Genomic DNA, 21,428 nt, shown 5'->3' with positions numbered 1-21,428 from the left:
GACCTGGCTAACATAATGTCCAATTTTAATTCTTTATCTGGAGCAATCACGCAACTGGAAGTTTCAGGTGCAGAACTAAGCAATGCACTGGATGTTGTAAAGTGCATTGAACAGGAATTAAAGCATGTGAAAGGAACAATAGCATCTAGGGTGTGTAGAAAATTAGAAAATGTACTGGAAAAAAAATAGCGGACTTGTGTACCTGCGTGGAATAACTGACATTCTTTGTGGAAACCCTTCATCTGCAGATTTCCAGGAATTTTCTGCAAGTGATTTAACTCTATTCAAGTTACGTTCCCGTTACATCATGTGATGTCGAAAGAAGTTTTTCTCGCTACAAGATGATACCCAGCGACAACAGGAGGGGATACTCATTCAACAATCTTAAGATGCATGTGGTCATAAATTGCAAAAATTCTGATAATGGAGACTAGATCACGTATGAAAGTTTCATTCAAATAACATATGTTTTGTGTATAAATTAAAGCTGATTGAATACTGAATAGTGAAAGTAACTGTAGTGTTTATGTCTTCCACAGAGTCCATCCTTGCCTAGGAGTATGCAGTTTAACCTTAACGAGTTCATGAATTATTCATCATTTTAGTTGATTTTTTGGGGTTAAAGATTTTGAAGAATTAAAACTTTTTAAACTCTAAATTAATTGCAGCCTGTAGCAATTGTAATAAAAGTGTTACTATGTAACGTAGATGCTATTCATTAAGTCTTCATGAACTTTATAGGTCATATCTTTATGTTTTTTTAGGTCATAGAAATCCACCCCCTACTGATGATATAGCCTTAGCTACATATCATAGTAACCTGAAAGAAATGGAGAACATTATAACTGATGACATTTCCATTCTTAGTGACTACTTTCGAAAATGGAGACTCCAACCAAACGCCAGCAAAACTGAGGTGTCCTGCTTTCATCTAAATAACAAAATGGCAAGCTGTACTCTCCAAGTGTCATTTCATTGTAAGGTCCTCAGACACAAAGCACTTAGGTATAACATTATATCAGACACTCGCCTTCAGGCATCATCTAGTAAATACATCAGCGAAGATTATTAGTCGTAACAACATTCTGCACAAGTTGGGTGCTTCTGCAACTACCTTGAGATGTCTTGCCCTTGGTTTAGTTTTCTCTGTGGCAGAATATTGTGCTGCTGTGTGGATCAACAGCTGCCATGTGAAACTTGTGGACACTCAGCTCAAAAACACAATGAGGATTTTTTCAGACGTAATAAGATCGACTCCTACCCACTGGCTTCCTGTCCTAAGCAACATCATGCCTCCTTCATTCTGTAGAGCACAAGCACTGTTAAGACAATACAATAGGCTTCTGATAAGTTCACCTGCATACTCCCCAGCGTCAGTGGGTAGGGTCTGACACATCCCACTCTGAAGAGTCTAGTGTCAGACCTAAGACAATACGCTGGTTAATAGAGCAAACGCCTGAAAAGCCATACATCTAATTTTTGATCTGATAAGACAATACTCCAAGATAAATGAGAACCCTGACTTGCTTATCCACTCCAATATTCCTGACCTTCAGACGAACCGGTTGAAATCTAGACATCCGCCAGTTAAGTTCGCTCAGAGGCTCAACACATTGTAAAGGAGTGTAGCAGAAGAGCCTACCCTGGAGATTGGTTTGATTTTTTACAGGCCAACACAGAAGCTCTAGATTTCCATTGGACATTAAAATATAATGTACTTGCTTTCCTGTTTCTGTATATTAAACGCTTATTTGGCTATAACGTGGAAGTATCAGCCAAGTTAGGATGAAAATCTACACATCAAGAAATTTTCGAATTAATTAAATATTATGAACATTAAAATAAGAATAATAACACAAATATTTGAGAATTACATTTTAGGCCTTCTCCTAAACTACCATTCCAATCCGCGTGAATAAAATTATTTATGGCTTAGACTGTAGCAACTTATTTCCTGACTTTGTATTCCGATTTTCATTAAGATAGGACCAATAATAATGCAAAAATTTGAGAATTAAAGTTTAGGCTTACCCTAAACTACAATTTCTTTCAGCGTAAATAAGATTATTTATGGCCTAGATTGTAGCGACTTACTTCCCGACTTCTGAATACCAATTTTCATTAAGATAGAACTCTAATAACACAAATATTTGAGAATTAAATTTTAGGCCTTCCCCTAAACTACCATTCCAATCCGCGTGAATAAAATTATTTATGGCTTAGATTGTAGCGACTTATTTCCTGACTTTGTATTCCGATTTTCATTAAGATAGGACCAATAATAATGCAAAAATTTGAGAATTAAAGTTTAGGCTTTCCCCTAAACTACCATTCCAATCCGCGTGAATAAAATTATTTATGGCCTAGATTGTAGCAACTTATTCCCAGACTCTACGTACCGATTTTCATTAAATTATTTTCAGCCGTTTTCTCGTGATGCGTGTACATACATACATACATACATACATACATACATACATACGTACGTACGTACGTACTGCACAGGTTATGACCTGTACATGCCGCATTTTTTGACTATTAATTGTACTTCATCATCACGCAAGACGTTCAGAGCGAACTTGGTTTGTTTACGTTCGGAGGAGCAAACAAGCTAGCCGCCGACAGCTGTGTGTGTGACGCAGCTGCAGGGACAAGATAGACTACCCACCTGACACCACGTGTAGCCTGCATGGCCTGGTATGTTCTGGATATGAACGTCATGCCTTCGCGAACATTCGATTGAAAAAAATTCAAAACTTCTCTAATAATAATCGCAGTGACTTGAGCGATACGTCATTTTGAAGAGGATAACATAAACGTCTCAAATTGCGAATCTCAAGGAAATCCGTCAAGGGATTCGCGAGATAATCAGCCTCAAGGGATCACGTTATGTGATGACGTAGGAGCCCCAAACTGAATATAAGGAGAGCTCACTTTACCCAGATCAGACAGTCATAGCTGAGTGTTCAGCCTGACTCTCCATGCTGCAGTGTTCGTCAAAGTGCTGACAGAGCCTATCTTCGAATATTTAAAGTCTTCATGTGGGACTTAAACTCTGACAGGCATGTTGAACTTGCACATTTTGCGTGTGTTGGAACTCTGATTATGACAAGTCATGTATTGGACTTAGGTGACAACAGTAAAGTACAACTTATATTCTGTGTGCATGAACAGTAGAAATTTCTCTGTATAACTTACTTTCGTTCTTGTGGAACTGAGTTCATTACCACAATATTCTAGGAACTGTGATATTCCTCTTTAAATCTCGGTCAGCAGAGCTTATCTCTGAACACATATAATTAATTTCAGTGTGACACTATTACGTTATACTATTAACTGTGACATTTTTTCTTTAAATCTCAGTCAGCATAATTTCCTTAATAGACATGAGTATTTATGAAAGTATTCGAACTTTCCCATGAATGTTACTGCAAATGATTACCATGATAAAAGTATAATCGTGTACTGCGACACAAGTGTTTCACTGTGAATTCAAACTCTGTTTTTTGTCCAATTCAAACAAAATTGTGTATTATTTCTTCTGAACAGTGTGTAAATTATTTGTGTGTGACTGACAGCAGTGTCTTTGATAAACTCTCGAACAGTCACCTATTTTATTTAATGTCAAGTGCGCCTAACAATGAACTGTGCTTATCATTACAACCTTATTTCTTCGTCAAAGTGTTTAGTGTTGTTTCATGACTGACAGCAGTGTCTTTAATAAACTCTAGAGCAGTCATACATTTCTTTCAACGTCAAGTGCTACTTTATTTAGTGGAAAATCACCACGAACTGTGCCAAGTGCGTGAACAATTTTCAGTTTCATTATTTCTATTCATGAACTGTGCTTTATTTTCTTCCAATCTCGATGCTACCCGCATCTCCATCTTTAGTGAACTTATAAATTCTATCTACAAGATTTAGGGCCCGTACTACGACAGCCAGATAAAAGTGCGGTATAAATTTATTTGGCAGTTTGGACATTTATCTGGAAGTTCGGTTGAATCCGCGTACTACGACTTTCGTTTATGTACAATCTGGGAAAATATTCTCGAGTATAGCTATGCCGAAGTTGGAGAGGCTGTTAACGTTCTTATCTGGGACTTAGCTCTTATCGGGGACGCTGCTGTAAAGAATCAAGATGGCTACTCATGAAGATGAATCTACATCTGCATGATGCTGTGCGAAATTAAGTTGTTACAATGTAATTTATGTATATATTTATAAAGTATGTCATGCTTCCTGTCCAGCTATCCCAGAATTCTTAAAAATTTCCCAAGCTAGTAAGTTGTTGCTACTGAGAGTATGAGTAGTACACAAGCAGTTAACCGTAAGTTTCATCGGTAGCCGTGGTCGTTAGGGCATCGAAGTTTGCTGTTAAGTAGTTTTTCGTGCGTTCGAGTCCCAATAGTCTTAACATTTTTTTACCATTGTAAATGGTAGTCGGTAGGTTACTAGAGGTGATAGTACACATTTCCTAATCATTAAAATGCGTGTCAAAAGCGTGGGTTCTATTCCAAATCTATCCGCGACGCACATATGGAGTAAAGGTATACGACGTTGTTGATGGCGATTCGTCCGTCGAATGAGGATGTTAAGGAAATTATATTTCTTTTACTTCATAACAACTTGCTACAAAAGTATTTACGCTAAAGTGAGATAAATGCTTGCCAGTTACTATTCTCACATTGTATTGAAAAGAAAGAAACTAACTACTTATTCAATGAGCAAACAATACATTGAATTAATAATAAAATTAATGATGCCACGTTGCATCAGTGGCATTAATTACGAATATAAACTTTACTTTCGTCGTAACGCGCAACCTCGTAAATAGTACTAGACAAAAAAGATACATAACCTGAATCTTAACTTTTGCGTCCAGGTTACATTTTCAGTCTTTTTATTTTCTATAACAGTTTCAGTTTCGTTATACAGTTAATTAATTTTAACATTTCTTCGTATGTGTATATTTCAGTCCTAATTCTGTTTTTGACCTGGACTTCCACATTATAGCTTAATAAGAGTCTGATATTGGATTCTAGTAATACGATTTCAAAAGGAATAGAGCTAAACAAACGAAAACACCAGGGAACACGTATACCACCGTGCTAAATTTCACTATATTTTCAGTAACCTTATTACCAACCCAATAAAAATGTTACTACATCTTCCGCATTACAATCCCGCCGTTAAAATCCGTTGGTAGTACGCAAGAAAATATTTAACTTCTAGTTTGCAAAACTGCAGCCTACGTATCTGGCTGTTTATCTGACAGTCGTAGTACAGGCCCTAAGAGTGAATTCAACTGCATATCCCAACCATATTAAATGAAACAGTGCTGGTAAACCAAAGTATTGGGGGCTGTGTAATTCTGGACACTCGTATAAGTTATGTGATGAGTGATTACTCCGCAACATCGTCGGAGATCGTCAGAGAACGTCGGAGAACGTCCAGCACGTCGAACGTTCGAGACTCAAACCCATATCAAACCAACCTGGATGTTCCAGCCTTATCTCAACGTAATATTGGCAACTTCCAGAACGAGTTCCAGCCCCATTCAGCCTGGTGAACTGGGAGCACGGGTCATCAAAAGGCGATGTTGAAGACAGCGACTATCAACAGTAAGGTGATGTGCACTTTGAAATGCATTTTCTGAATAAAACTATTATTCAATCTATTTAAAATGTTTCTTGTAGATGGGACCCTGCCTCCTGTACCAAGCCCTAGCTAAAAACTACCCAGAATTGCCCTGAGACCTACTTCATGCTAACTTTAAAATTCATTCATAAAGTCGGGCTATTTTACTGGTACAATACATACATACAGGCAGACAGACAGACAGAAATTACGAAAAATTAAAAAGTGCATTTCCTTTATACTATGGACACGACCAATACACAAATACCATCCTTTTTAAATTCTGAGCAATGCACAGACAAAGCTCTTATTTTATATATATAGATTACATTATAACAACTTATTTTTCGTATAGCATCATGCAGATGTAGATTAGTCATGATGTGCAGCCATCTTAATTCTTACAGCAGTGTCTCCGATAGGAGCAAAGTCCCAGATGAAAGTGTTAGCTGCCTCTCCTACTTTGGCATAGCTAAACTAGAGAACATTCTCGCAGATTGCACATAAATGAAAGTCGTAGTGTATGTTTTCAACTGAACTTCCAGATAAATGTGCAAAATGCCGCATAAATTTAAACCACGCTTTTATCTGGCTGTCGTAGCACAGGAGTAAAAGGTAAAGGCTAAGATAAGGTAATTAGCTTGATGCCCAGCTGCCTTGCTGTTGTAGGGATGTTCAAGGTGATAATTGCTCTGAAACTGGTTAAAAAGACAGTTGGTATACAAATAAAGAGGTTAACTAGTTATATTGAATGAATTGATTCAGTCTTGTAATTACTAGATCTTCTCATGGATCTATACAAAGGTTTACAATTCTAAAGAATGCTTGTTACTTTTTTTAAGTCCTTGTTTTAGCTGTATTCTTAGATTCTGTCCTGGTCTGGGTAATTACACACTATAGGAGAATGAGATATAATAACTTGAAATTAATATCTCTCAAACCCAAACCCCATGGCACTACAGCCCTTGAAGGGCCTTGGGCCTACCAAGCGACCGCTGCTCAGCCCGTAGGCCTGCAGGTTATGAGGTGTCGTGTGGTCGGCACGACTAATCCCCTCTGCCGTTATTCTGGGCTTTCTAGACCGGGGAATAGCTCTCAAAGCTGTATAAAAATGACTCCTATACTTACAGTGATCCTCTTGAGGTCCTCTTCAGAGGGTTGCTCATATTCATTCTGGAAGTAGACGAGCCTGTGAATGAGCTCCTCTTGCTCGGGGCTTACAGGCTTCACTCCGTTAGGAGCAGGCAATTTTTCAGGTTCGACCTGAAATATAATGCATAAAATGAAAATAGGAAATGAATCAGAGATTTACCCTCAGGTTAAATGTGAAACATTGTTCTTTACTAAAAAGAAAGTGGACTATTATTAACAAGTAATTAACCTCCCAATCCTAGCACTTTAAATGTAATGCATAAAAATTAAGTTAATGCTTTTATAAAAACACCACCTAAAGTAACATAAACATATAGCTGTAATTATTATACTTCATTAAGTTTGTTTACAATGAATTAACAGTCATTTTCAATGGAATACTATCCGATAAACAAAAAGAGAAGCTGAATAAGCAAAACCCAGGGAGGCTACATGAATCAGCAGGCAAGGAAAAAAAGGAGCCACACATAATAGCTTAGAGCATCATATTCGAGAAACATTTTGATGACAAGTCTTCATCAGTCAGAAAGCCAGACCGAGCAGGTGGCCATGCAGTTAGGGTCACACAGCTGTGAGCTTGCATTCGGAAGAAAGTGGGTTCGAACCCCACTGTCAGCAGCCCTTAAGATGGTTTTCTGTGGTTTCCCATTTTCACACCAGGCAAGTGCTGGAGCTGTACCTTAACTAAGGCCACGGCCACTTCCTTCCCGCTCCTAGCCCTTTCCTATCCCATCATGGCCATAAGACCCATCTGTGCCGGTGCAACGTAAAGCAAATTTAAAAGCCAGACAGTTATTCCTCCTCCATATTTTACCCTAATCTCGCTTTATCTATTGCTGCATTCTGCTTTTTATTACAATCGAATGAAAAGGGAGTGATACACGTTAATTATCCCACTACTATCACTACACACAGTTTAGGAATTGGCTTTTAATTTTCAATAGTATGATTCATCTATTCTTTTAACTTTTTCAATAGATATTTTTATTGTTCGTGGTTTAACACAGCACTAACACATGGAAGATCTTCGGCAACGACTGGGAAGGAAGCGGCCATGACCAGTGTCTGTCTGGTGTGAAAATAGGAAACCATGGAAAATCATGCTCAGGGTTGCCGAATGCAAGCTCACGGCTTCGTGACCCTAACTGTGCAGTCAACTCGTTTGATTGTTTCAATGTAGTACTTAAAGAACCTTTTAGATCATTTTCATAAAACATAATGCTGCAATGCAAGTAACCTACTTCAGAACTGCTGACAATGGCCAAATATAATTGGTTGACAGCACTTCAGTGAGGTAACTTGATTACCATAGAAACGTTGGCGAGTTTATCATCATTCACTGTTAGTTCCTGTTACCATTACGAAAAACAAGTACATTCCTTAATACTGCCAAGAATCTTTCAAACATTATATCTCTGCTGCTGCGTGACTGTTGCGTTTCTAAGAAAGAGAAAGATCCAGTTGCTGTCAATGAAGCATTCCTATTCATATAGTTCTACACAACTGTAGAATAATAATATAAAAACTAATACCATCAAATCAAAGTTGAATCTAAGTCAGGTCCAGACCATCATAATGAAATTTATAAACTGTAAATATAATTTAAAAATATATGAAAAAGAAAACATATAACAACAGATTATGCCTGAAGAAGAAACAATCTGTTGTAGCATGTTTATTATACCTGAAGAAGAAATAAATAATCTGTTGGTATATGCTTATTGTACCTAAAAAAAGAAATTAATAATATGTTATATGCTTCTTATACCTGAAGAAGAAATAAATAATCTGTTATGTGTTTCATACCTGAAGAAGAAATAAATAATCTGTTGGTATATGTTTATTGTACCTAAAAAATAAATAAATAATCTGTTATATGCTTATAATACCTGAAGAAGAAATAAATAATCTGTTGTGTTTCATACCTGAATCAGAAATAAATAATCTGTCGGTATATCTTTATTATACCTGAAGAAGAAACAATCTGTTGTTGTATGCTTATTATACCTGAAAAAACCAAACCCCGTGGCACTACAGCCCTTGAAGGACCTTGGCCTACGAAGCGACCGCTGCTCAGCCTGAAGGCCTGCAGATTACGAGGTGTCGTGTGGTCAGCACGACGAATCCTCTCGGCCGTTATTCTTGGCTTTCGAGACCGGCGCCACTATCTCACCGTCAGATAGCTCCTCAATTCCAATCATGTATGCTGAGTGGACCTCGAACCAGCCCTCAGGTCCAGGTAAAAATCCCTGACCTGGCCGGGAATCGAGCCCGGGGCCTCCGGGTAAGAGGCAGGCATGCTACCCCTACACCACGGGGCCGGCTATTATACCTGAAGAAGAAATAAGTAATCTGTTGGTATATATTTATTATACCTGAAGAAGAAACAATCTGTTGTTATACGTTTATTATACCCGAAGAAGAAATAAATAATCTGTTTTTATATGTATATTATGCCTGAAGAAGAAATAAATAATCTGTTGGTATATGTTTATTATACCTGTAGAAGAAACAATCCATTGTTATATGTATATTATACCTGAAGAAGAAATAAATAAGCTGTTATATGCTTATTATACCTGAAGAAGAAATACCTGAGGAAGAAATAAATAATATCTTTTTATATGTATATTATACATGAAGAAGAAATAAATAATCCATTGGTATATGTTTATTATACCTGTAGAAGAAACAATCTGTTGTTATACGTTTATTATACCTGAAGAAGAAATAAATAAGCTGTTGTTACACGTTTATTATAAATAAATAAATAAATAAATAAATAAATAAATAAATAAATAACCTGTTGTTATATGTTTTCTTTCTCATGTATTTCATCATCATCATCATCATCATCATTTCCCTTTATCCAGCTGTAGCCGGGTAGGGGCAAATATGGTTCCTCTCCACTTTCTTCGGTCTTTCTACCACTCCTCCTCCAACACTGTGTCCCAGTCCAGGTTTCTGTGTATAATACTGCATTGGATTGTGTCCTTCCATCTCATTCGTGGTCGTCCACAGCCTCTCCTTCCTTGCATTTGCATTTCCATCACCTTTTCTGGCATTCTGTCATCACTCATTCGCTTTATGTGCCCGAACCATCTTAGTCGGCTCTTTTCTATTCTATCATTCATTTTTTCCACTCCGATTTCTTCCCAGATTTTCTCATTCCTTATTTTGTCTCTTCTACTCTTCGGTATCATACTCCTCAAGAATTTCATTTCGGCTGCCTGTATTCAACTCTCATCCTTCTTTGTCACTGTCCAAGTTTCTGCTCCATAATTTGTTATGGGTACGTAATACATCTTGTACATAGTTTCCTTAGCTTCCATTGGCACATCTTTGTCCCATAACAAGTTCCTTACACTATGATAGAAACAGCTTCCAGCTTGAATCCTCTTACTAATTTCAGCATCCAGTCGAGCATTCTCCATTAATTCCCTCCCCAGGTATTTTAACGTTTCCACTACTTACGGGAGCTGGTCTGCAAGTCTAATCTGACCGTTCCCTTCTTTCTCCCCTCTAGTCATAACAAGAGTTTTCCTCTTCTTCTTCTTCTTTCCGATGAGGCCTGCTAAGGACCATGTGCCAATTTCAATTCAGTTCTTCATACTTTGTTGTTTTCTCTTCCATTCCTTTCTACTCTTACTCTTTTCTACACTTATTTTCAATCTACATTCTTCGATCTTCCCATTCACCACCTCCAACTGTTTTTGAACTTTCATGTCCTCTTCTCCCCAAATCACAATATGAGGTGCCTAGTATCAAACAGGGACAAAAGCCACATTTTTGTTTCTCTATGTTAACCTACCGATACGAGTGTGAAAATGTTTGTGTGCCATATTGCCAGCCGTATGAACAAGAAAACCATGGTCCACACTTAATGGCAATGTAAAACACGTTTAAATACGACGATGTCCATTTTTGAAACTAAGATTGGCTTTTGTCCATCCATTTTTGATACAAACATCCATGTAGTTGTCCACTTTTGAAACAATCTCAATATTTGGAATGAAAGTTGCAGGATGGCACGAAAGTAATCTTCTGTTTTAAAAGAAATATAGGCCTAATGAAAGTATGAAAGAAACAAGATTATTCTTATACTTTGTTAACAATTTTAACATTCATTTCAGTTCTTGATTCACTGTACTTCTTCAAAACAATCACATTCGTAATCATTAACAGCTTGTTCATTTTGCCATTAGTGCTTTCACGGTCCGTACTTATAGACATGATATTGTATAGGCTTTTGGGCTTGTGCCGTGTCAAGAAAATAAGGTGAAATTCTGAACGTTTCGCAGAAAACTGTGCTCTGTGTCCTCAGAAGAATTCTCGACTGTCCACGAGAAAGGCTTCTTAAACAATGACACTTTTGAATTTGGAATGTTACGATAGAAGTAGAAATGGTACATTCATTCACCACCAGATGGCCCCCAGGACGTGGCACAACGCTAGTGTTCGAAGCGGAAGCTGACCGAACTATCACAATCAGACTAAGCGGTTCACGTAACGTGTTTGCGTAACTTATGACAGGTGTAAGACATAGACATAAGCCTGGAATGAAACATCTGGTGATGAGGAATGTACGAATTTGGAAAAAACACAGAGACGAAATAACAATAGTGAAGGGGCAGGGAAGGGAACTACCTATGTAAATTCTTAATGGCTGGCAACCAGGTATTACTTAATTGATAGCCGGTGTCCCTGTTGAAATTGTTAGGATTTCTACATATTTCCACAGCTTCCCGTATAATTCTGGACCTGTAGTGTCTAGTGTGGGTAAGAGCTCGAGCTTGTTCATTTTCACTACAACTGTGCTTATTATTGACTTTGACATGCCACTTAAGAGAGGCATTTAATTTCCTCTCTTTTCCGAAGTGCTTACCTCGTAATTTATCAACATCTTGAAGTTTCTGTGGGTTTGCATTCACGCCAATATCAATGCGTAAAGGATTCAAAACATTAAACTTGCCTGTCCTGCCTTTGTGATCTTACGCTCAATACCTGTGTCCAAATAGTAGCCTAACTCACTTTTAACTACAAAATTAGCTCTTTTTGTACAACTGAGTACAATTTCCTTACACTGTGAAATCTTGAAATGAAGTTGACTAGCAAATTTCAGATAAATCCGTGCTTGTTCTTTCCAATTCAGTGGTTCCCAGGTATGTCCAATCAATTTCACTGTGCCGAACATTTTGAACACCCCATGATATTAATCTGGACTCATTATGGTCGTCATCTTCTTCAGGTCTTTCTCAATGAGTGAAAAAAAAATCTTATCTGAGGGCAAATATGAGTGTCCAATAATTGGAAATACCAGTTCTAATTTCTTTGCCTCATTCTCCAGCCACGTATAAACACACATATTGTCAGGGTGCAGTTTGCTTTGAGAGGTGCCTGTTACAACAGTAGAGTTGTCTGGAATAATAAGCCGACTGATCACAAAACAAGGCTCTTTTGGCAATCATAAGACTTTAAAAACAGTCCTCCTCTTTTTCCGTCAGATGTCGAAAAAATTCTCTGCTTGTTTTTTGTGGACAGTTCTCTTCAAAATTAAGGTTGATCTTTCCTGTTCATTCTTTTCAAACTTAATACATTGCTCCAGTTCCAAGCATGTAGTACAGTCATCTGTGCCTGGAGAAGAAAACCCTGAACTGAACCTGGTATTAAGAATGTGCCAAAAGTAGGCTTCCTTTACTTGCAATTCCACTTCTCTATCTTCATTATACATACTCAAGTTTAGGTGGACACTCCAAAACATTGTCTTATTAAACGAAAATATTTTCTCAAATATTTATATCATAAGTAAAACGCTGAAAAAAGCATGGACACTAAACTCCCAAGCACGCACCGACAAGAGAATGTAAACAAACGGTTGCCATGACAGTTGTCACTTGTAGCAATCTGATTGGCTGAAACGGGCATGTCCTTTTTTGATAGAAACTATGTTTGGAGGCGTCCGATTATGAAAGAAACTGCATATTTCCATGTTAAAAATAAAAGTACAAATGCTCGTTTATGAAAGACATGAGCCACTAATTCAGAGAGAGCATTAAAAGTACTATAATGATCGATCCTTAACTCAATTTTGATATAGGTGGCGCATGTCCGTGTTTGATATTAAGCACCTTATATCATCTGTTAATTTCTCTTCCTCCATATGTTGCTTTTGCTGTTCTCATGATGTCATCCATTACTATTGTAAACAGGATTGGTGATAGAACACTTCCCTGTCTCAGCCCACTAGTGATTTGGAACCAACTTGTCCTGCCAACTTGTGTTTGCACGCAACTACAACATTCTTTGTACATTGCCATGATAATTTTTATTACTCCCTGTCCAATTCCTTTTCGCACCAGACTGTCCCTAACATTAGTCCCGGGGACACTGTCATATGCCTTTTCAATGTCAATGAATGTCATCATCATATCATTTCCATACTCCCATTGCTTTTCCATTAGTTGTCTTATAATGAAAATGGGCTCTATTGTTGACCTTACACTTTTGAAATCAAACTGATTTTCCTGTATCTAATTTTCAACCCTCAAACTTATCCTACTTTCCAGTATCCTCTCCATTACCTTAGCAACGTGGGATATCAGAGTCGTTCCCCTGTAGTTCAATACCTATCGCCTTTCTTGAAAATTGGGATGATTATTCCTTTTTGCCAAATCCTCAGGGACCTCCTTATTCTCCCAGACAATCCTGAGAACTCTATATGTCCACTGCAGGCCTACAGCTCCAGCTGCCTTTATAATCTCCACTTAAATTTCATCTATTCCAGCAGTTTTTCCATTCTTTACTTTCTTACTGCCATTTCAATTTCATTCATTGTAATTTCTTTATCCATTTCTTCATCAACTAAGTGCCTTTCCTGGTCGTCTATTGAATGATTGTCATTAGTTTTCATGTTCAGCAACTTCTGAAAATACTCTCATACTTTCATGTATTTACTAAATGTTATTTATTCATAAATTACTTTTGACAGACAGTTACCAAACTAACACAATGAAATTTGCACACTGTAAAAATATTTTTAAAATATATGAAAAAGAACACATACAACCTGTGACAATAAAGTTCGGTGACTGAAGTAAGAACGGTCGATCCGGCAACACTGGTGACACACAACGCTGCACCTGCATAGCAGCAGGTTTTGACCACCTGCTCCCAACGTTGTTCAGCTGAGCATCGTGTGTGCACCGTGTAAGACCTGTTTGACACAGTGCGTGTTTAGTGCGTTGGTTCTGAACGGAGAACAGGAACATGAACGACCAAAAGATCAATGTACAGTTTTGTTTTAAGCTTGGCAAGACACTGAAAGAAAAGCATCCGATGCTGGTACGTGTTTATGTGAAAATCAAGCACTCCCCTTGAAGTGTGTGGATGAGTGGTTTGCCCATTTTCGAGGAGGCCAGGAAAATGTTTCTGAAAACCCCCGTCGCGGAAGCCCGGCGACCGCCGTCAGTGACGAAAACACTGAGAAGGTGAGGACATTAGTCATGAACGATCGGCGTTTAACTGTGCGCATGACAGCGGATGAACTGCAGATTAACCATGAATCCGTACGACAAATCATTACCCAGAAGTTAGGTAAGAGGAAAACGTGTTCTCATCTTGTGCCACATCACTTGACTAACGATAAGAAGTAGGCACGTTTAGAGGCTTCACAGGATTTTGTCGAAACGGCGGATGCGACACTAAATTTCTTGAACTGTATTTTCACTGAGGATGAAACCTGGTGTCTCAGGTATGACCCTGAAACGAAGGGACAAAGCATGGAGTGGCATTCTCCAGGAACTTCTTGTCAAAAAAAAAAAAAAAAAAAAAAAAAAAAAATCAGAGCCGAAAAGTCACGCATCAAAATGATGCTCATCACCTTTTTCGATACTCAAGGCATTATCTACAAGGAATTTCTACCTGAGGGAACGACGTTGAATGCTGCACGGTACATTGAAATTTTGACCTGTTTCATGAAACGTCTACGCAGGGTACGACCCCAGTACGCGCAACAAGGTTCATGGTTTTTGTCCATGACAACGATCGCCCACACACAGCCAATATCGTCAAACAGTTCATGGCAAAAAGGGGGTGGTGCAACTTGAACATCCCCCATACTCACCAGATCTCAATCCTCCAGACTTCTTTCTATTCCCACGACTCAAATTCGCTTTGAAAGGAAAGAGATTTGACGATATTGCAGACATCCAACGAAACATGATGAGGCTTCTGAACACCATCCCAAAGTAAGCCTTCTTGCAAAGTTTCCAGGACATATATCTCCGATCTCAGCAGTGCATAGTTATGGGAGGGGACTATTTTAACAGACAGTAAGGTCACTGTCATGCATTGTTCATCTATGTTGATAGTACAGGACTTTATTGTCACAGGTTGTATATAACATTAACTGAGTTGAATGTGAAAGAAAGTGGCTTCCACTTTCTAACAAAACTAGTTAACAAATGACTATATCCAAGACTAGTGCAATTTCACTTCAAAATATCTAATACTGTAGAAGAGGTGGTCATCAAGCTAGTCACATACCTTACTTTCAGGTTCCTTCATCATAACCACTTCTGGCGAGCCATTGGTTGTCGAGTTTGGTTTATCCTTTTCCTTTTGCGCTTTCTTTTCTTTCCTTTTTACTATACACTGGTATTCAGGTACAACACCTATAAAGAGAGAATATGGATGGAATTATAATAAGAAAAGTTACTTATTTCTCAGAAGGCAATGTAGGTAAAATATTGTAAAAGCTTTCAATCCAACAAGAAATTTTAGTAACATGCTTAAATCATATGAAGTCCTTTGGGCACAAAAATCAATCAGTTGCTGTACTGATGGTACTGCTTATGTAAAAAGACATCAATCTCCAATTCATCACTGATATGAATTTCTACAAAATAAGTCTTGAAATAAATAAGTCTGAAGTACAGTTGACTCTGTGTCATTTGAACTTGGATGATTCAAATTATTGGGTAATTCACGAAGAAGTATAATCACTGGCAAAAAAGCGAAACACTACATATTTCAGACAAAATTTAATGTTAGTCCATTTGAAACCTGGTAAAAATCAAATCTTATGACATTACAACAACATGGCAATGTATTTTAAATTAAACAGCCCATTTGAAAAGTTTCAGCTCAATAACTGAGAAACATTATTGATCATGATAATCACAACAGTTCACCACCATGAATTTGGAAACGTTGAAACCTGGAGCTCTTTAGTCCATTTGTTCACATGTTTTCTATACATTTCCATTACCTCAATAAGCGGTATTACCACCTCTAGTCGGAGTTACAGCTGTGAGTCGATCAGGCATGCTCAGGATGCAATCTCGAATGTTCTCTGCCTGGAGCGCAGCCCAAAGTTCAGCCAGTGTGTCAGAGAATCCACTCCTAGCATGTCTTCCAAGCATATTCCAGACGTGCTCTATCCGAGTTTAGGTTGGGACTACAAGCAGGCCACACCATGCGCTCAGTTCTGAATTCACCCAGGTACTCACATAAACATACAGCAATGTGTGGGTGAGCATTATCATGCGTCAGGATAAACCTTCTCACCGACGACAGGTGCAAAAAGCAGCACATGATACACTAACATCTCCTCGATATATCAGTTGGCTGTCAGACTTCCATTCTTGTCGAACACAAGCTCTGTGCACGCATCAGTGGTAATCCCAGCCCAGACCATCATAGAGCCTCCAATAAACGGTGTCCTTGCAGAGAAAGTACGTGATGAATAATGTTCCCCGGACCTTCTCCATACTCTCTTCCTTCCATCTGGTGCCTTCAAATAGAATTTGGATTCATCCATAAAGAGGACTAAGTTCCACTGCTTCACAGTCCAGTTTTGATGGGCATTGGCCAATTGCATTTGAGAGGCACGGTGCTCACATTTAAGCAAAGACCCTGTGGCGGGCCTCTTGGACTTTAAATCTGCTTCTTACTGCTGATGTTTGTGCCCCTTTCTTGCTGCCACAGCTGCTGTGTGCGGATCATGAAGAACTTGTATTACGAGAAAGCGATCAACGCACTCGCTACTCCTGCGAGCAGAACTGGGCCTCCTGGTGTAGATATTGTCCTCTCTGTACCTTTTAACAGTTCTGTACCCGTTAGAACAAGATGTGCCTATAACATCAGTTACATGCTGCATACTGCACCCATCCTCCGATAATCTCATGGCCCTTGCTTCATTTTGAGGTGAAAGAGCCATTATGACCCAACTTAGAAGTGAGACTGTTGTAGACAAGCCGTAATGTCCACAAAAATACGCAGCACGAGATTTCATAGCAATAATCCTTAAGACAGCTGTTTCTAGTTATTCTTGTCCAAAGGCAGTAAACGGCAAATAATGTTCAAATACTGCGTTGAAACTTCTCAAATGGGCTAATTTACTTATGATTGGACAGCAGAAGTTTAGGCTCCAAAAGGTAATGTTTTAGGCGCCTAAAATAGGCTCCTTAGCTGCTATATTTAGGCACTAAATGAATAATAGGCAGGTATATTTTATTTTCGGCATTATTTTCTTCAAGTGAACACGTCGAGCTCTAAAGACCAACAGTACACACGTAACAGATGTGCAGCTGTTGTTCTAGTGAAAGACAAAATTCCTATATTCATAAAGGTAAAGAGATTGGGACGTTTGCATTGCTGGGAAGGAGGAAGGGGTTGCTAACTCTCCTTACAGCCTCGTAAGTTACATGTTCTTTAAAAATAATGGCACAGTAGACCATTATTATAAATAGTGTAAAATATCAAAATTAAAATGGAAATTCAAATCTAACAAAGGATAAACTAGTCAAACTGGAAAGTTGACACTAAAAATAGACTTAGAATGGAAAATAGGCACCAACGTCAAAATAGGCATTTTAGGCATTATAAAACTGCTTTATATAGACCTAAATGTTCATGAAACATAAATTTAAAAGGTGACACATGTATATGTTAAGGAAAAAAATAGGCATTTGCCTAAAATCCGCTGTCTACTTATGATTCACTGAGTGGCCAAAAGTCACAGGAAAGGGGTGTCCCCTTAGAAAATGTGCCCCTGAGCATTGCGACTAGCTGCGGCGTAGCTGAGCAGTCCGTCACAGACACTAGTGTTGTGAATAAGGCAACACATCGTGAGTTAACCGACTTTGAACATGGGATGATCATCGGCGCACAGTGCACGGGTCAAAGAATTGCGGAAATTACTCGCAAATTCGGGTTTCTGAGGTCAACAGTGTCGAGGGCGGATTTTCAATATCGCAGAGAGAATGTTACCATCCGCGTAAACTGGCACACGGGAAGACCACAGGTGTTTAATGAACGGACATTACGTTGCTTCCGCAGAACCATACCGAGTGCTCAACAGGCTCCTGTGAGCCAGATCATCGCCCAGTTGAACGCTGGGACTACTAGGACTGTAAGGAGGTAACTGTACAACCAACTCGTGTCCCTTTGCTGACACCTCAACAAGGAGCTCAACGACGTGCGCGGGCCTGCGAACATCGGCAATGGGCCATGGAACAGTGGTGGCGTAACGAAATGAAATGTCGTGTGGCTTTTAGTGCCGGGATATCCCAGGAAGGGTTCGGCTCGCCAAAGTGCAGGTCTTTCTATTTGACTCCCGTAGGCGACCTGCGTGTCATGATTAGGATGGAACGATGATGAAGACAATACACACACCCAGCCCCCGTGCCGTAGGAAATAACCAATTAAGGTTAAAATCCCCGACCCGGCCGGGAATCGAACCCGGGACCCTCTGAACCGAAGGCCAGTACACTGACCGTTCAGCCAGCGAGTCGGACAGTGGTGACGTTGTATGGTCCGATTTCACTTCCATACATTTCCAAACTCTAGACAAAAGTATCCAAAAACCTCTAATTCTTATATCAATGTCTGAAGTGAACAAATTTCTTTTCTTAACATGTTGACTACCAGCTCCTCAGCAGGTGATTTAAACCTCCAGGCCAGTCTTTTTAAATCCCCTCATATCTACAGTGCAGCACTCTTTTACATTAAATGTTACTGTACGAAAACAATTGGGAACATGCATCATTTTCAAAAATATTTTTTTTGAAAAGTACACCAATGAAATAGTACGTAAACGTATTACATTGTGGTATGTTGCCTTGTTTTCTACCATTAAAAAAATATTTAATAGTGCCTTTCCGCAAGGCGAGTGAAACGGCCTCTGACGTAAGCGGCGCGCTGTGACGTCACGATCCAGTACCGCATGGAGCTCTACCAGCCGTTGTGCATCAGCCGTTGCTAAAAGCCGATTGTTTATTATTCATGATCGCGAATAACTTCAAAATGACAGAAGAAAGGTCCAAAACAGCACAATCAGACAATCTATCATGTGTAAATGTCATCATTCTTGAAAAATAGTGTCTTTTGTGGCCGCAGAAATTCGCGGATAACAAGCAAGTTTGTAAGTGGCGTCTTTTATATACGTGCAATGTACTGTAACCCATAGTATTAGGATAACAACGAACCTGGATAGATATCACATCACTTTCAACATTTCCTTCTAGACTGATTCCCCTATTAAAGAATAACATTACATTTTCGGGCTTTCAGCATTAGTAAAGTAAGAAATCGGATTTCAGCACTAACATAAACATATAGGTAGCATTATAGTACTAGTCCGCTTCTGTGGTGTAGTGGTTAATGTGTGCCACTCCCGGAGGCCCGGTTTCGATTCCCGGCTCTGCCATGAAAGTTGAAAACAAATAGTACGAGGGCTGGAACGGGGTCTACTCAGCCTCGGGAGGTCAACTGAGTAGAAGGGTTTCGAATCCCACCTCAGCCATCCTCGAAGTGGTTTTTCGTATTTTCCTACTTCTCCTCCAGGCACCTAAGGCCACGGCCGTTTCCTTCCCTCTTCCTTGTCTATCCCTTCCGATCCTCCCATCCTCCAACAAGGCCCCTGTTGAGCATAACAGGTGAGGCCGCCTGGGCGAGGTAATGGCCCTCCTCACCAGTTTCATCACCATACTCAAAGTCTCACGTTCCAAGACACTGCCCTTGAAGTGGTAGAGGTGAAATCCCTCGCTGAGTCGGAGAGAAAACCAACCCTGAAGGATAAACTGATTAAAAAGAAAGAAAGAAGGAAACCAAGATATATTGGTAGAATTAGAGCTGTCAAAATGGTTCATAACCCCTTTGATTTATTATCTTGACATGGATCACACAAAACATAGGTTAGGTTTGGAGAATACTTTAATAATCAGCATTATTTAATGCACTGTTTATTACTTTTTTTTGCTACGGGCTTTACGTCGCATCGACACAGATAGGTCTTATGGCGACGATGGGATAGGAAAGGCCTAGGAGTTGGAAGGAAGCGGCCGTGGCCTTAATTAAGGTACAGCCCCAGCATTTGCCTGGCGTGAAAATGGGAAACCACGGAAAACCATCTTCAGGGCTGCCGATAGTGGGATTCGAACCTACTATCTCCCGGATGCAAGCTCACAGCCGCGCGCCTCTACACGCACGGCCAACTCGCCCGGTGTTTATTACTTTCATATTCCAAGATGTAATTGAAGCATTTAAATAAAGCATCATACATTAAAATTTAAAGTTTTACCACTAGAACAGCTGACATGGAAAAGTGATTTGAAAATTCAAACAAATTCATCTTACGTTAAAATCTTCAAAAAAATAAACTGTAGACTTTTCCGATATATCACCAGCATTTCTCCAGCTCGCCAAAATCCATTTCTCCCTAGTTTTAGCGTCTTTCGAACGTTTATAAGCAATTTGTTTGGTATGGTATGCGATGTGCTATTGCACATCGGAACTCTACACCATTTATAAGTTTTCTGCCTCACTGTCTGCGCAGGATTCATTTTAAGTCTAAAATATACCACTCAGATTATTATCCAATGTATAGACCTCGAATATAACCATACTAGACACTAACGTAAAGTAGAAATACGCGAAGTGTATCGTGCTTCTCACAGCACACTATGTGTTATTTCGTCTGCTAATTCAGTCAACCTGTACGATGACGTCAGGCCAATGAGATCGCGTACTTGCGTGACGTGACATTTTCGTAGATTTTTATCATGTTTGGAGTTATTATTTGTACATTCTGATCACATTTTTGAATTCTGCATGCAATTTTGAATCAGATTAGCATATTTTCAATTAAAACCCCGGATCATGCATGTTCCCTATTGTAGGTACAATATTGAAAATTTCAATATACCTTGAGGATGATCACTATTAGTGCTTGACGCTACGGTACTGGGTTTGACATTTTCCTGGCTGGAGAGGCACACCACACTTTCCACAGAACCACCTGGTTTTGTGCCGGACGTTGCTTTTTGAGCACGCTCTGCACCATCTAGTTGGGAAATTGTCCCATTTCATGCCGATTAAGTTGAAATGGTGGATCATTAGCCGGAGTTCGCTTAGGGGGCTGCACAGGTGGACTATACATAGATGCTGATGAGCCTACTAAAGACAGATAGGACCGGCGACACAGAAATATTTGCTGCTTCTGATGGTTCTTCATGTTCAATGTCTTGTTAAGAAGTTTCTACATCCTGTCTGCAAGATTGTCAGGAAAGTTATTTCTGAGTTACTGGATTTTCGGAAAAGCCTGAATGCATTAAAAAATGTACACTGCAAAATGT

The 21,428-nt window shown here is 39.2% G+C and overlaps 1 protein-coding gene across 1 annotated transcript in view; it reads right to left on the bottom strand.

Annotated features, from left to right (window-relative positions):
* LOC136863413 (ecdysone receptor) overlaps positions 1-21,428 on the bottom strand; it is a 372,729-nt gene that overhangs the window by 27,883 nt on the left and 323,418 nt on the right. The window contains exons 4-5 of the mRNA XM_067139824.2: positions 15,337-15,464; positions 6,769-6,903 (exon numbers count right to left, since the gene is read on the bottom strand). Of these exons, the coding sequence (XP_066995925.1) occupies positions 6,769-6,903; positions 15,337-15,464 (263 nt within the window). The remainder of the gene's footprint in view (positions 1-6,768; positions 6,904-15,336; positions 15,465-21,428) is intronic.

Source organism: Anabrus simplex, chromosome 2, assembly GCF_040414725.1.
Source record: "Anabrus simplex isolate iqAnaSimp1 chromosome 2, ASM4041472v1, whole genome shotgun sequence".
NCBI lineage: Eukaryota > Metazoa > Arthropoda > Insecta > Orthoptera > Tettigoniidae > Anabrus > Anabrus simplex.
The sequence above is the reverse complement of the archived record's forward strand: the minus strand, read 5'-3'. Positions and strand labels throughout refer to the sequence as shown.